Source organism: Gorilla gorilla, chromosome 3, assembly GCF_029281585.2.
Source record: "Gorilla gorilla gorilla isolate KB3781 chromosome 3, NHGRI_mGorGor1-v2.1_pri, whole genome shotgun sequence".
Taxonomy (NCBI): domain Eukaryota; kingdom Metazoa; phylum Chordata; class Mammalia; order Primates; family Hominidae; genus Gorilla; species Gorilla gorilla.
The window spans coordinates 15,750,602-15,764,342 of record NC_073227.2 but is presented as its reverse complement, the minus strand read 5'-3'; the positions used below and the strand labels follow the sequence as shown (position 1 = coordinate 15,764,342).

The window sequence follows — 13,741 nt, the reverse complement described above, 5'->3', positions numbered from 1 at the left end:
CTGGGATTTGAACCCATGACATGTTTCTCCAGAGTCCTTGCTGTACCATCTGTCCTACTGTCTCAAAACGGCACACACGAAGCACTTAGCCCAGTCTCTGGCACAGAACAGATGCTGGAAAATGTGACTTCTCATTGTTGTTGCTGCTGTTATGTCTGTCATGTCTTTCTTGATATCATTTTTTATGGCACAGAAAAGAAGATGCAGGGGAAACATGATAAACACGTGGATGGATGGGTGGATGGCTGCATGGATGAATGGACAGATGGACAGATGGGTGAATGGCTAGATGGAAGAATGGATGAATGGATAGACGATAGACGGAGGGATAGATGGATGAATGGATGGATGGATGATGGATGTATGAATGGAGGAATGCACGGGTAGGTGAATAGATGGGTCGATAGATGGCTCGCTGGCTGGATGGAAGATTGGATGGGTAGATGAAGTATGGATGATAGATAGATGGGTGGGTGGATGGATATGCAGATGGATGGATGACAGGTGGACAGATGGGTGAATGGGCAAATTGATAGATGGGCAGATAGGTGGATGAGTAGATAGGATGGATGAATAGATGAATGAAAGAATGGGTGGGTGAAAAAGATGGGTGGATGGATGGATGGGTGGAAGGACAGATGAGTAAATGGATGATTGATGGGGGAACGAGAGTAGGTGTATGGGCGCATGGGTAGGTGGAAGAACAAGTGAATGGGTGGGTGGGTAGATGGATGGATGGATTAGTGGATGAATGAATGACTGATAGGTAGGTAGATAGAGAAATACCATTTGAAACTCTTATTTGGAAAGGCAAAGTGTGCTCTACCTGAAGGTTAGATGACAATCATAGGAAAGAACTGTAGCATGGAAAATGTAAAGGTAGCTTTAGAAATGGAACAAACCTTGGATGTCAGCTAAGTAAGTCACCTTTCCAACCAACACCTGGGCTTTCTGAACATCATCTCTGCCAGGCATTCCCCAGCCTCTGCTATGTGCACCCACCACAATGGGGAGCTAGCTGCCCCTCCAGACTAACTCCCCTTATAGTGGAGCTTAGAGAAGTAGAAAGGCCTTCTTCATAATTAGCTGACATTTGTCTCCCTAAAATTTGCATCATTGTCCCAGGTTGCACTGTCTTATCCATGACAACCTTGCATATATCTGATGATTATAATCAGGCAATCACAAAATATCACCAATCCAGGCTAAACAGCCTTAGGCATCTGACACGGAGCCTTGCAGGCCATGGTGGGGATTTGAGTTTTACCAGGGAACAGGGGGAAGCTGGCGAAGGCTTTTCAGCACATGTGACCCAACCGAGTTCACTGAAAAGGTGCCTCTGGCTGGTGTGTGAATGGACTGGACGGTTAGGGATGGATGTGAAGTTGGTGGCAGAGGCCAAGAAAGAAATAGCAATGGCTGGGACTCAGGTGCTGGTGATGAGGTGGTAAGAGGTGGAGAGCTCCAGGAGGGAGAGGGAAGTCCCACGCAGGGACCAGTGTGGAGGTGAGGAGAGGCTGCGTCAGGATGGCAACGCAATTCAGCCGGTTGTTTGTAGTAAACACCATGTTTATCACATGTGACACTGTATAAATGGATTTCCGGTTAAGGACAGACGCACCCTCCGGGGACTGTCAGCTGCCCAGCACTGAGATGGAGAACTGCATGTGTTTCCTGTGGCTGCTGTAACAAAGTAACACAAAGTGGGTGGCTTCAACCAACAGAAATGTCACTTCACAGCTCAGAGACCAGAAGGCCGAGACGAAGGTGTCAGCTCATGCAAACGGTAGGCAGCTGTGCCGGGACGTTAAGGTCCTCAGGAGCATCCTCCAGCCGGCAAGGGCTTGGAGCTGCAGGTGGATAAAAACCCCAAGGTGAGGGAGATGGCAGGGAGGGTCTGCAGCCTTAGATGAGGATTCCTGGGACTCACCTCAGAACCAACTAGAAGATGCATCATTGGGGTACTCTGCTGTCCTGTAGAAGTTCTCAAACTATTAAGCATCAGAATGACCAGAATGATTTGAAGATAGGAAATGCAGCTCCCCAGGCCTGCTCTCAGGTCCTGGTTCAGAAGGTGTGGCTTAGGGAGATGTATTTGTTTCCTAGGGTACTTTCCTATGTAGCCAAGTACCATCAGCTGGATGGCTTAGAACAACAAACATTTATTCCCTCACAATTCTGGAGGCCAACAGTCCAAACTCAAGGTGTTGGCAGGGATGGTTCCTCCTGCAGGCTGTGAGGGAGGATCCGTTCCATGCCAGCTCGGTGTTGCCAGCAACCCTTGGTGTTCCTTAGCTTGCAGCTGCATCATTTCAGTGTGTGCCTCTCTTCACATGGGGTCCCTCCTGTGTCTACATCCAGATTTCCCTCTTCTTAAGAATATACCAGGCACGTTGGATCAAGGCCCACCCTAATAGCCTCACCTTAGTGAGGTTACAACTGTAAAGATTATACTTCCAAATAAGGTTACACTCACTGTCCAAGGAGTTATGACTTCAACATAGCTTTGTGAGGGACACAATTCCACCCATGACAGCAACCCTGAAGGGACTGCAGTCCCTCTCCATCCATGACAACATCCAAGTAGAAATGGGTTGGCCATCTATTAGGCATACCAGAGACTATTCCTGCTCTAGCCAAGAATTTGGGCCAGATGACTACTGAGATCCTTTGCAGTATCCAGATTCTAAGATTCTGTTTTCCTGGGAAGGTGTAAACTGCTTTATCTTCAGGTTAGCTCTTAACTCACGAGCTGGGACAATGCTCTTTCCCCTAAGAAAGGTAAGGCCACGGTAAAAAGTCTTTTCCTCTGGACAGAAGAGGGGCATTTGGTAAAAACTAGGGAAATCTGAACAGACTGTGAACTTTAGCTAATAATAATGTATCAGTATTGGATCATTCACTGTAACAAATGTAGCATGCTAATATAAGACATGAGTACTAAGGGAAACTGGGTCTGGGAGATATGGGAACTCTCTGTATTCTTGTCTCAGTGTTTCTATAAATCTAAAACTGTTCTAAAAAATAATCTATTACGTAAACAAAAAGTAGAGCTGGACTCCTTAATGCGTGCCTGTTACAAACGAGGCCCACCCTCTCTTCAGCGCTGAGATGCCAAGAATCTGGAGCTGCAATGGGAACTTGAAACGAGAGGCTGAAAACAGGCCGGGCATGGTGGTTCATGCCTGTAATCCCAGTACTTTGGGAGGCCGAGGCAGGTGGATCACCTGAGGTAAGGAGTTCGACACCAGCCTGGCCAACATGGTGAAACCCCGTCTCTACTAAAAATACAAAAATTAGCTGGGCGTGGTGGCGGGCGCCTGTAATCCCAGCTACTCAGGAGGCTGAGGCAGGAGAATCACTTGAACCTAGGAGGCGGAGGTTGCAGTGAGCCAAGATTGTGCCACTGCACTCCAGGCTGAGTGACAGAGTGAGACTCCGTCTCAAAAACAAAAAGAGGTTGAAAACAGCCTATATATCCTATAGGGAGAAGAGGAGGCCTGGAGTCAGCCCTGGAGTCCAGGAAAGGCCCCGCGGCAGAGATGGCAGTTTTTGAGGGGTCTCTCAGAAGCTCCTCTTTTAGAGGAGGAGGAGGTCACACATGAATTTCTCTGGGTTCTGGAATCCACAGTGCCAGAGGGGACCTCTCACTGGAGACACCTCTCCCTTGCATTTACATCCTTGAGGTTTCAACCTAGGAGTCAGCTTCTCCGTTCCCTAAGGCGACTCTGCTCACCTGCCCTTTCCTTGCGTTTCCAAGGGTTTCCTCCAATCCTTGGTGGGCAATGGCAGTGCAGGCCAGCAGCCCAGGGGCATCACTGTGGGGGTGGCTGGAGTTTTGCTGATGTTTTCTGAATTCCACACTGTGCCTGGAGTGAGGAGAATCCTATGGAACATAGGCTTGGCCTGGGCGTGCATGGTGAATCCATGCATGGTTAATCCACGTCCTGGGGTGTAAGGACACACTTCCAGGCCGCTGAAAGAGACCACTCTGTTGTTGAGTCGGGCCCCTATGGCCATAACTAAGCAGAACGAGCAGTTGGGAACAGAGTGAGAAACATGTTGAGTGTCACAGGTCGGGTGGAAGCTGCCACTGCAATGCTGGTTTCACCTTGCGCTGTACCCTGCACCATGCTTCTCGGCAGGAGTCCTCTCTTCCTGCAGACAGTGGGTATTGAGAGGCTCCCTGCTTTTCTTGGCTTCCTCCCTAGCACCCAGCCTACATCGTGCCTAGCGCTGAAGGAGAGCACAGTCAACACTTGCCAAGAGAACAGAAGGTGTTTGTCAGACAGAACTCCTCAAGAAATCCTCACCTTGCTGGAAGATGACAGAGAGAGTTGCTGTGGGAACCCAGCAGGCATTCCCTCTGCTCTGCTCTCCAGTGACCCCTTTACAAACCTCATTAAGAACCCCGTCATGTCGGGTGCTGCGCAGGAACCTGCCACCTCTCAGGAAATCCAGAAGCAAGGATCAGGTTTGAGGACAGGGCTGCTGTCCACCTTAGCTGACCTTTGCTCCTGCCAGCCATCTGGTGCTCCAGGTGAACTCTGATACTGATCCTTCCAGAAAGGTAGAGGGGCCTAGACACAGGTTATCTGTATCATGGGGCTGGAGTGAGGAGGGATTCAAGGGTCCATGAGGACCCTCTTTCAGAGACTAAGGCCTCTTCCCCGCCAACACCCGTGTGTCCAGCCTCCTGCAGTCGCTCCTCTGGCACAAGTTCTCTCTGCTGGAAATGACCCACGCACATTCTGACAAGTCTTAATGGCCCTTTAGACCCAGCCCAGACATGCTGGTTGAGGTTCACCTGGTACCGCCAGGCCTGCACCACCCAAGGGACAGGGTTTGATATGGGAAACAGACACAACTCGCGCATCACAGACAGTGCTGAGAGCCTCAGAGGCAGAGCACACACACACAGCCCCTGGCATGGACCAAATACTTAATCCACATGTAAAAAAAAAATGGAAGGAAGAGAAGGAAGGAAGGGAGGGAGGGAAGAAGAGAGGGAAGGAGGGAGGGAGGACAGTTTCAAAATAGCTTAGAACTTGGAAGGGAAATAGAGGGGCATTATTTATGGGCCTCGTAAAACTGACCACCACCCCACAAGGATCTCCAGTGGAATATCTCACAACAGGTCATGAAGTGAGATGGTTCAATTCCAGAACTATTTCATGAGCATCTGCCATGTGCAAGGAACCGCGTCTATCCCTATTCCTGAGGGAAGTTGGGGAGGTAGGCGAGCTGCACTGTAGTCTCAGAAAAGAGCTGCTTCCACTCAGACCTTAGGCTCTTCCCTCTTTGTGAGTCTCCTCTTGCATGACCTAAGAATCTCCACCAAATGGTCCACAAACAGCCAGGAAGCACCAGAGGATGTCCTGGCCTTGGAGTCAGAAGACCTGGGTTTGAGCCCTGGACCAACCATTGCTGATGGAGAGGTAAGCGTTCCCAGCATGCCAGTGTCTAAGAAGATCCCTCAGCTCCTCAGGAACATTCCATAAACCATTCTCTGACACACCCCATCGAGTCCTCTAACTCACTGACCCCCTCCTTTCACTTCTTCTCGAGGTCCCTCAAGTCTCCACTTCCTTCCTCATCCTCTTGAGATGTTGTGATCACTTCCACCCAAAGATTTCCAGCCCTAATTCCTGGAACCTGGAAATGTGACCTTTGAAGGGAAAAGGGCCTTTGCAGATATAATTAAGTGAAGGATCTTGACACGAGGAGACTATGCTGGATTATCCAGTGAGCCCTAAACCCAGTCCCAAGTGGCCTCCTAAGAGAGAGCAGAGGGAGATTTCACACACACAGGAGAAGGGGAGGTCACGTGCAGGCAGAGACGGAAGTAAGTTGGCCACAAGCCAAGAAGTGCTGCAGCCTTGGAAGCCCCAGAAGCTGGAAGAGACAGGAACAATCCTCCCAGAGCCTTTGAAGGGAGCATGGCCCTGCTGATACCTTGATTTCAGCCCAGAGAAACTGATTTGGGACTCTGGCCTCCAGAACAGTGACACGGTGAGTTTGTGTTGCATGAAACCACCAAGGTTACGGTAATTTGTTACAACAGCCACAGGATACTAATACAGCTAAGTCCCTATCCCTCTCCCTCTCACCTGGAAAAGCTCTCCAGGCCAGCTCTGGTCCTGGTACCAGGATTAAGTCAGCACTGCATCCCATTGTATAGGTAAGGCAAGTGGAGTCACCAACACAGTAAGTGGCAGAACTGGGACTCAACTCTAGTAGTCAGGCCTGGGTTTTAACCACTGGGCTCTATGCCCTGCCCGCCAGTGGCCTCCATGCCTCCATCCAGACCACTGAGACCACTGCAGGGGAAGGCACCTCGTCTAGGCAGGGAGGCCCACCAGCCTCACACGAGCACTCCATGCTGCTCAGCAAGTCCGGGTTTCTCTAGTAAGCCACTTCCCTGTGGTCAGGACTGCTTCACACTTTTTGCATTCCCACCTTTTCCTCCCCTGCTGTCCTCACCTTGAACTTCATTGAGAAGCATCTGACAGGTTCATCCCATGTTCCCTCCCCAAGCCACATATCTGCTGCATCTACACAGACTCTGCCGTCCTTCCTACCATGACAGATGATGGCCCAACTCCTCTCCAGTCCTTCCATCAAACAGAATCTCCCTGCAAGAGTGTCTCAGCCACAGGACATCCTTGGAGGAAGCTGGGTAGCCTGAAGAGCCACATCACATCTGGAAACATGCTGTGTTGTCTTCTGGTTTGAGTAATGCTGCACCTCATCCTAATCTTTGCTATCATGTACCTTATAGCCTCAAATTTTCTCTGCAGGTGACTTTCCACCAAGAACACCATTGTGTAGAGGCACCTACTGTGCCAGGCACTGTTGGAGGCACTGGCGATGAATCAGCAGGCAAGACAGAAGGTCCCTGCACTCACAGAACTTACTGCTCAGGTGGGTAAGATGAAATACATACAACAACATTAATTTGAAAAAGAAAAAAAAAAAAAGTAGTTTCCGGCAGCCTTGAGTGTTGTGAAGAAAATTAGAATTTCAGGATAAAGAATGGAGGCAGTGCTGCTGTAGGGAAGGCCCCTCACTGGCTCTGATGACTCTTCAATCTCTGTGCCCTCTACACCTCCCACCCTGACCTGGTCCTCTTTTGGGTCCTCAAATGTCCACATCCCTTCCCACCTCCTGTGCTTGCTGCCCACTCCAAAACGCTCATCGCCAGCTCTCAGCTTAACAAGCCTCCATTAGAAGCATCCTCTCCAAGATTCTTTAACAGAGCCCCTTGCCCCTTCATAGCTCTGATCATAGTGTAGAATCAAAGAGTTACCAGTGCACAGGGTTGTGTTTGCTTGTGTACGCTCTATAAGGACAAAAACCAAGACTCTTACTTGCTAGTGTCCGGCAAACAAGAGTCTTGGATCTACCACAGTGCTTGATGCAGAAGGAGCCCTCAGCAAGAATCTGTTGGATTCATCAATCCATTAATTACTTTTTAAAAAGTACTGCATGCATGAACCGGCAACCCAATCAAAGAACAAGTGAACAAAGAACCTTGGATGAGTTGTTTAACTTCCCTGGGCTTCAAGTTTTAGAGATGAGGAACAAAATCATTTCTCTAAAGTGTTTACAAAGAACAAAAAGAGTAGTAGTTGTAAAAATATACCATATGGTTGGCACATAAAAAACTACTAAACACACATATTTAAAAACCTCAATTCGACAAATACTCATGGAATACTTACTTTGTACAAACACAATTTCGAGACAGTTTAGAGGCAATGTTGGTAGCATCCAGAAAGAGTCCTAAGCTCATTCTAATAATAGAGGAAACAGACACAGATCTGAACTTCTTTTTTTGTCTTATGTTCTTTGACTCTGAAAAAATCTAAGCTCGGTCTTTTTAAAAAGCTGTTCGGTCAATAGAAGAAAAGATTGAAAACACTCAGGCCTAAGCGAAATCCATTACTACCTGTATGACCTTAGGGAAAAACCAATAAACCTTTCTGAACCCCAGCTTCCTGGTCTAAAACGAGAGAGTTGTGAGAATTAAATAAGATCGCAGGCGAGAGGTGTGTGGCAGTGGTCAGGCCCAGAGTAAGGCTGGAGCTAAAACATGCTCGGCACTCCATGCCCCTAGAAGCTTCCAGGATCAGCCACTCCTGCCCAGTTCCTCCCTCCTCCTGGTCCCAGCGTGTGCTGAGACTGAGTCCACCTCCATTATAACCACAGTCAAGGAGCCTGATAAAAATCAAAGGAAATATTCCTTCCTCAAATCCTCTCTGTAAGAGACAGCCTATGAATAAGCAATGTAAAAGATAAACCACCACGCACACCTCGGAAATGCTCCTTGTCAAAAATAACTTGGCAGGATAGAGCAAAGTTACAGCTCTCATGGGGCTTGAAATGAGGGGGCAATCAAGTCACCTAATGGCATATTTCGAATCCCAGCTAAGCTTCATGTTAGAATTACAAATGGGATAACTGATTTGCCAGAGAAAAATGCTATTTTTAGTGAGGAGTGTATCACAGATTTCCACGCATACTAAGCTCCTGCCATTCTGAGTGACATTTTCTTTCTGGGAGCATCTAAGCAGGACCACAGAGCAAGATGGAAAGATTAAAAGTAATTGGCAATGCTATAATTGAAAAAAAAAAAAAAAAGACTGGGTTCTTAAAACTAGTGTCCAACCACAATGCCTGAAACTGAATTGGAGTTCAATAAATATTGAATGTTGGGACGGGAGGGAGGATGGGAAGCTGGGGGAGAGGAAGAGAGGAATGAATTTAGCTCACAAGCTGAACACTCTCCGTGCATGCTTGATAATCAATGCTAAACACTCTTCAGGCAAAATAAGACAAGCTCCCAAGAGAAATGAATATATAATTCCAGAGGTGCAAGAACAAAATCATTATAAACTTCAACATTCCTATTGTACTCAAGCATCAGGACTGGCAAACTGCAGCAGCTGCTTATAATTTCATATAATGTAGGGATAAAGAAAGACTCGGCTTCTTATGCCCCATCACTTTTTGAATAAAAAACAAAAACAGGAGGATTAATACTTTCCTCTTTTAAAGTACTAATTACTTTAGTTGGAAGGTTATAGAGTACCACATACTTGCAAATTAAATATCCAGGTGCTGATTGCATGATCCAAATCATTTCACTCTACTTTTCATTTTCATGTTTTGTAAGAAAACAGACTTTAAGCTCTGAAATCATTTGATAATTAGCTGCTCACATCACTTAATATAATAAGTGACATTTATGAACCTCTGCCAATAACTTCGTCTCCCATTGCTCGTCCATTTCTCCCTACTACTTCAGACAAGGTGGCAAATTTTAATTTGTAATCCTTGCCATTCTGATTAGGGAATTAAGTGAAAATGAAGAATGGCATCTGGATGGCTGCACAAGGCTTAATTAACCAAGCCATACAACTCTGGCACCCAGAAATGGATTAACAAGCCCTGACTCCCCTCTTGGTGCAAGGTCAGCCCTGCACTTACGAGGCTCCAGGCCTGGCTCTTCACCAGGCACTCCGTGAGGAAGGAGCACCCATTCAAAAAAGAGGAGAGTCCCTTTCTTCTGCGAACAGTCATTGAGCTCACAAAGTGGCATGAGTCAGACCTAGCAGAGCTCTTCTCTCAGGCCAGTAAGCAGTTGCTCCTGAAAAGGATGAGGCAGAGCTGTTTCTGGTTCTACCTAGGATCCACCTCTTTGTGTCACAGGACACCATTTCCTGGACCCAGGGAGACAGGATCAGGAAGCTGCTCAGTTTTGCTTCCCAGGTCTCCCATTTTCAGTATGCTTTCAATTCTCTTGAGAAAGACTCAAGGAAGGGCTAATCACCCTGACCACTTCTCTTTAGGGTCTGCTAATCTGACCAGGGCTCACAGGCAGCTATCACCATAAGGATGCATCCCCATCACAAGTCTCTTTCACATCATTACACATGACAGTATCAAAAGGCTCTAGGTTACGGGTTCCCCATTTGAGAGATGAGAAAACTAGGCTCAGAGAATGTCTGTAAAATATAAATGTGCCTGAGCCTAAATAGTGAGGAAGCTCAAGTCCCATTCTTCACTCACCAGATGTATCACTGTGGGTAAACCTCTCAGCCTAGCTGAGCCTCAGCTGCTTCAACTATCAAACACTGAAAATAAGATGCCATACCAAAAAGCAGTACCAAATTAAATAAGGGGTGTGACATGAGCACCAAATTAAATAAGGGGTGTGCACATTTCTAAATGTGACATAAACATAAGGTATTTTATCTGAAAACATAAGGCATTACAGTTTATTGTCATCTTGCTGATTCCAAATTCACACAAATTACCCTCCAGTGGGTAGTGAGTGGGCAGAAAGCCACACATCTTTAATCTAGAATAAAAAAAGTTTCCTGTAAATGGAATCCAATTTGAAGGGTTCACATTTGGCCCCATTATTAATCATCAGCAGTCTACCAAGAAAGCAAAGAATGTTAAAATAAAAATCATCAGATATAACCAAATAAGAATTTGATCTGGGAGAAATGAAGCCCAGCTTTGAATGATCTCAATCTCTGATTGGATTAATATAATCCATAATTATGTTGCTAGCCACTTAGAAGAAGATAACATCACCCTCGTCCTCAGATTGTCTTCTCAGCTTCCTATACAATGTCTATCACATAATCAAAAATACACAGAGATACGAGACAAGAAAATATGATCAAAAACTGAGTGGTACTCTAGATAACAGACACAGAACGAGGGTACAGATAATAACGTCTTCAGTCAGAGACTTCAAAATAATTTTGTTTGAGCGTAAATAAAAAAATAAGATTGAGATTTTTGGCCAAAAAAACGGAAAATTAAAGAAAACATAAAGAAGTCATCTTAAATATCTGATGAAAGGAAAGAAGGAACAACTAGGCCATGCTGATGAACCTCATCTAGTTAAGGTTACCTATTAGACTGTGACCCATGTGTCCATCCAGGAGAAATCTTGGGCAATGATTAAGAGCCTGGACCATGGAGCAGATGACCTGAGTTTAAAACCCGACCCTATCATTTACTAGTATATGCCCTTGGGCAAGTTACTTAACCTCTCTCAAGTTCTCATCCATAAGATGTTACAGAGAGCAATACCTACTTCATGGGCTTGTTAAGAGGATTATACAAGTTAGTTCTGTAAAGTTCTTAAACAGTGTCTGGCACTATTTGCTATTGCACATAGGGAGTATGATGTTAATATTCATTAACTACATAAGAAGAACTGAATTCAGTTCAGTACACACTCACATCACCTGGTCTGGCCTCTCTCCCCTGCTGCCTCTTCTTTATTTTCTATACTCAATACCCCAATCTGCACATCAGCCACACTTGGCTACTGACATCTCACCAAACGCACCTTGCTCCTTTCACGTCCTTACATCTGCCCTTTCTTTCCTCTGTCTGAAAATCATTTCCACGCTTTATCAACTTGGAAAGCTTCTTCATAAGCTTTCAGAATCAATTCAGATTCTCTCCCTCTTAACTAATGAGTACTAGACTTAATACCTGGATGATGAAATAATCTGTACAACAAACCCCCTGTGACACGAGTTTACCTATATAACAAACCTCCACGCATATCCCTAAACTTAAAAGTTAAAAATAAATTTAAAAATTTTTATTAGTTCAATAGTTTATTGAATAAACTATTCAATAATAATAATTATTATTAAATATAATATTAAATATATTAACATTAAATATAATATATATTTATATTAATCTTATTTATTTTAATTATATTTAAATATATTTATATTAATTATATTAAAATAAATATATTAATTATATTTATATTGATATTAAATATAAATGTAATATAATATTAAATATAATTATTAAAATAATTATTCAATAATTATTGAAATAATTAGTTCAATGCCACCTCCTCCAGGAAGCATTTCTGTGACTTTCTCAGAAGTAATTACTTCCTCTTCTGTGCTCTGCCAGCCCTGACCTTCCCATTAGCATGGTGGTCACCCAACTCTGCGGTCACTTCTGTTTATGTTTCAGTCTTTCCTAGTAGATCAGACTTCCTTAGAGCAGGAAGTATGTCTTCTACACCTCTTTTCCTAGATGCCAAACATTCAGTGCATAGCAGTTGTTGAATTATGACTACAGAGTGACGAATGATTAACTGAATGAATGAAATATACTCAGCGTTTGTCCTTATGTCACTGTCGTTAAAACATTCATCACATGTGTGTAAGTATAATGGGATTTAGAATTCTTACTCTTCTAAGGCTTGAAGCATGCTCCCAGGGTCCTCAGAAGACAGAATGTCTATCATTTGGTCGTTAAGGGAAAGGTCCTCATTCACGCCATCAGCTGAGGTGAACGGCAAGGGTTCCAGCTTGCTCTCATACTGCCAAACCTTCAGGAGAATTGCAGAAATAATAATTGATTGGGCCTTCTTGTGAATTCCATGTGCTGAGAAAGCCAGGAGGGAAGGCCAGGGGTCTGCAGTCTGAGCACCCAATCAGCCCCACCACTGTGACCACAGTAAACCCAGACAAGCTTTTGCGAATGTCCCTGAGTCTCCGTTTTCTCTGCAAAGAAATGGGATCATAATTCTACTAGCCCTGCAAGAGGATGTTGTGTGGGTAAAGTGGAACAATGGACAGAAAGAACTTTTCAACCTGTAAGACCTATAAACTATTTCACTATCATCATCTTTATCATTATCAGGTAGAGGAAACCTCACAACAGGTATGATGGACCTTGACATCAGAGATCTGGCTAGTTTCTAATCGGAATATAGGATTGAGCGGGGCGTGGTGGCTCATGCCTGTAATCCCAGCACTTTGGGAGGCTGAGGTGGATGGATCACTTGAGGTTAGGAGTTTGACACCAGCCTGGCCAACACGGTGAAACCCTGTCTCTACTAAAAATACAAAAATTAGCCAGGCGTGGTGGCAGGCACCTGTAATCCCAGCTACTCAGGAGGCTAAGGCAGGAGAACCACTTGAACCCAGGAGACGGAAGCTGCAGTGGGCCGAGATTGCGCCACTGCACTCCAGCCTGGGCGACAGAGTGAGACTCTGTCTCAAAAAAATAAATAAAGAAAGGAAGAATATAGGATTGTCAGCTGGAAGTGACATTAGAGATAAATAAGCCCAACCCTCTGACTGGATAAGAGATATCTGTTTTGTCTCCAATATCATTAACTCTGCAAAAATGCATAGCTATAGCTAACCTTTAACAATTCTTGTCCCTGTGCCAGATATTATTTTCAGTGCTTTCTTTGTGTTATCATGAAGCTGTTACAACAACACAGTGTTGGTGCCCCCACTTTACAAATAGGAAAACTGAGGCTCACAGAAGTGAAATAACGTTATTGAAGGTCACACAGCTCAAAAGAGCCTGGTTGATTTTTGACCCCAATCCAACTCTGAAGGCTGCCTTCTGTTTTAGTGCAGACCACTGACCACCACTATGCTGGCAAAAAAATAAAGAAAAATGTGAGAAGAGTTCATTCTGTGATGCCAGGAAAAAAGTACTGCAAGGGTCTTCAGGCCTTAAATCAAATTCATACTCTTGCTTTCCTCTGTGCAGTTCTCATGATCTGCCTTAATCTCTGGAAAATGAATCCTGCTCCGACATCAAAGCAGCAGGGTGCGTTTAGTTCTTCCGATTGATAACAGCTTTGGGAGAATCAGTACAAGGTCTGATTAGATGGGACATTTTTCTTCTCACTTTTGCCGGCCAAGGAGACTGTGGG

The 13,741-nt window shown here is 45.1% G+C and overlaps 1 protein-coding gene across 2 annotated transcripts in view; it reads right to left on the bottom strand.

Moving 5' to 3' along the window:
• The window catches only part of EVC2 (EvC ciliary complex subunit 2), a 146,901-nt gene that overhangs the window by 89,102 nt on the left and 44,058 nt on the right, over positions 1–13,741 (bottom strand). For both annotated transcript variants that reach the window (XM_004038385.4, XM_004038384.5), the window contains exon 9: positions 12,255–12,394. In XM_004038385.4, coding sequence (XP_004038433.4) covers positions 12,255–12,394 — 140 coding nt within the window. The remainder of the gene's footprint in view (positions 1–12,254; positions 12,395–13,741) is intronic.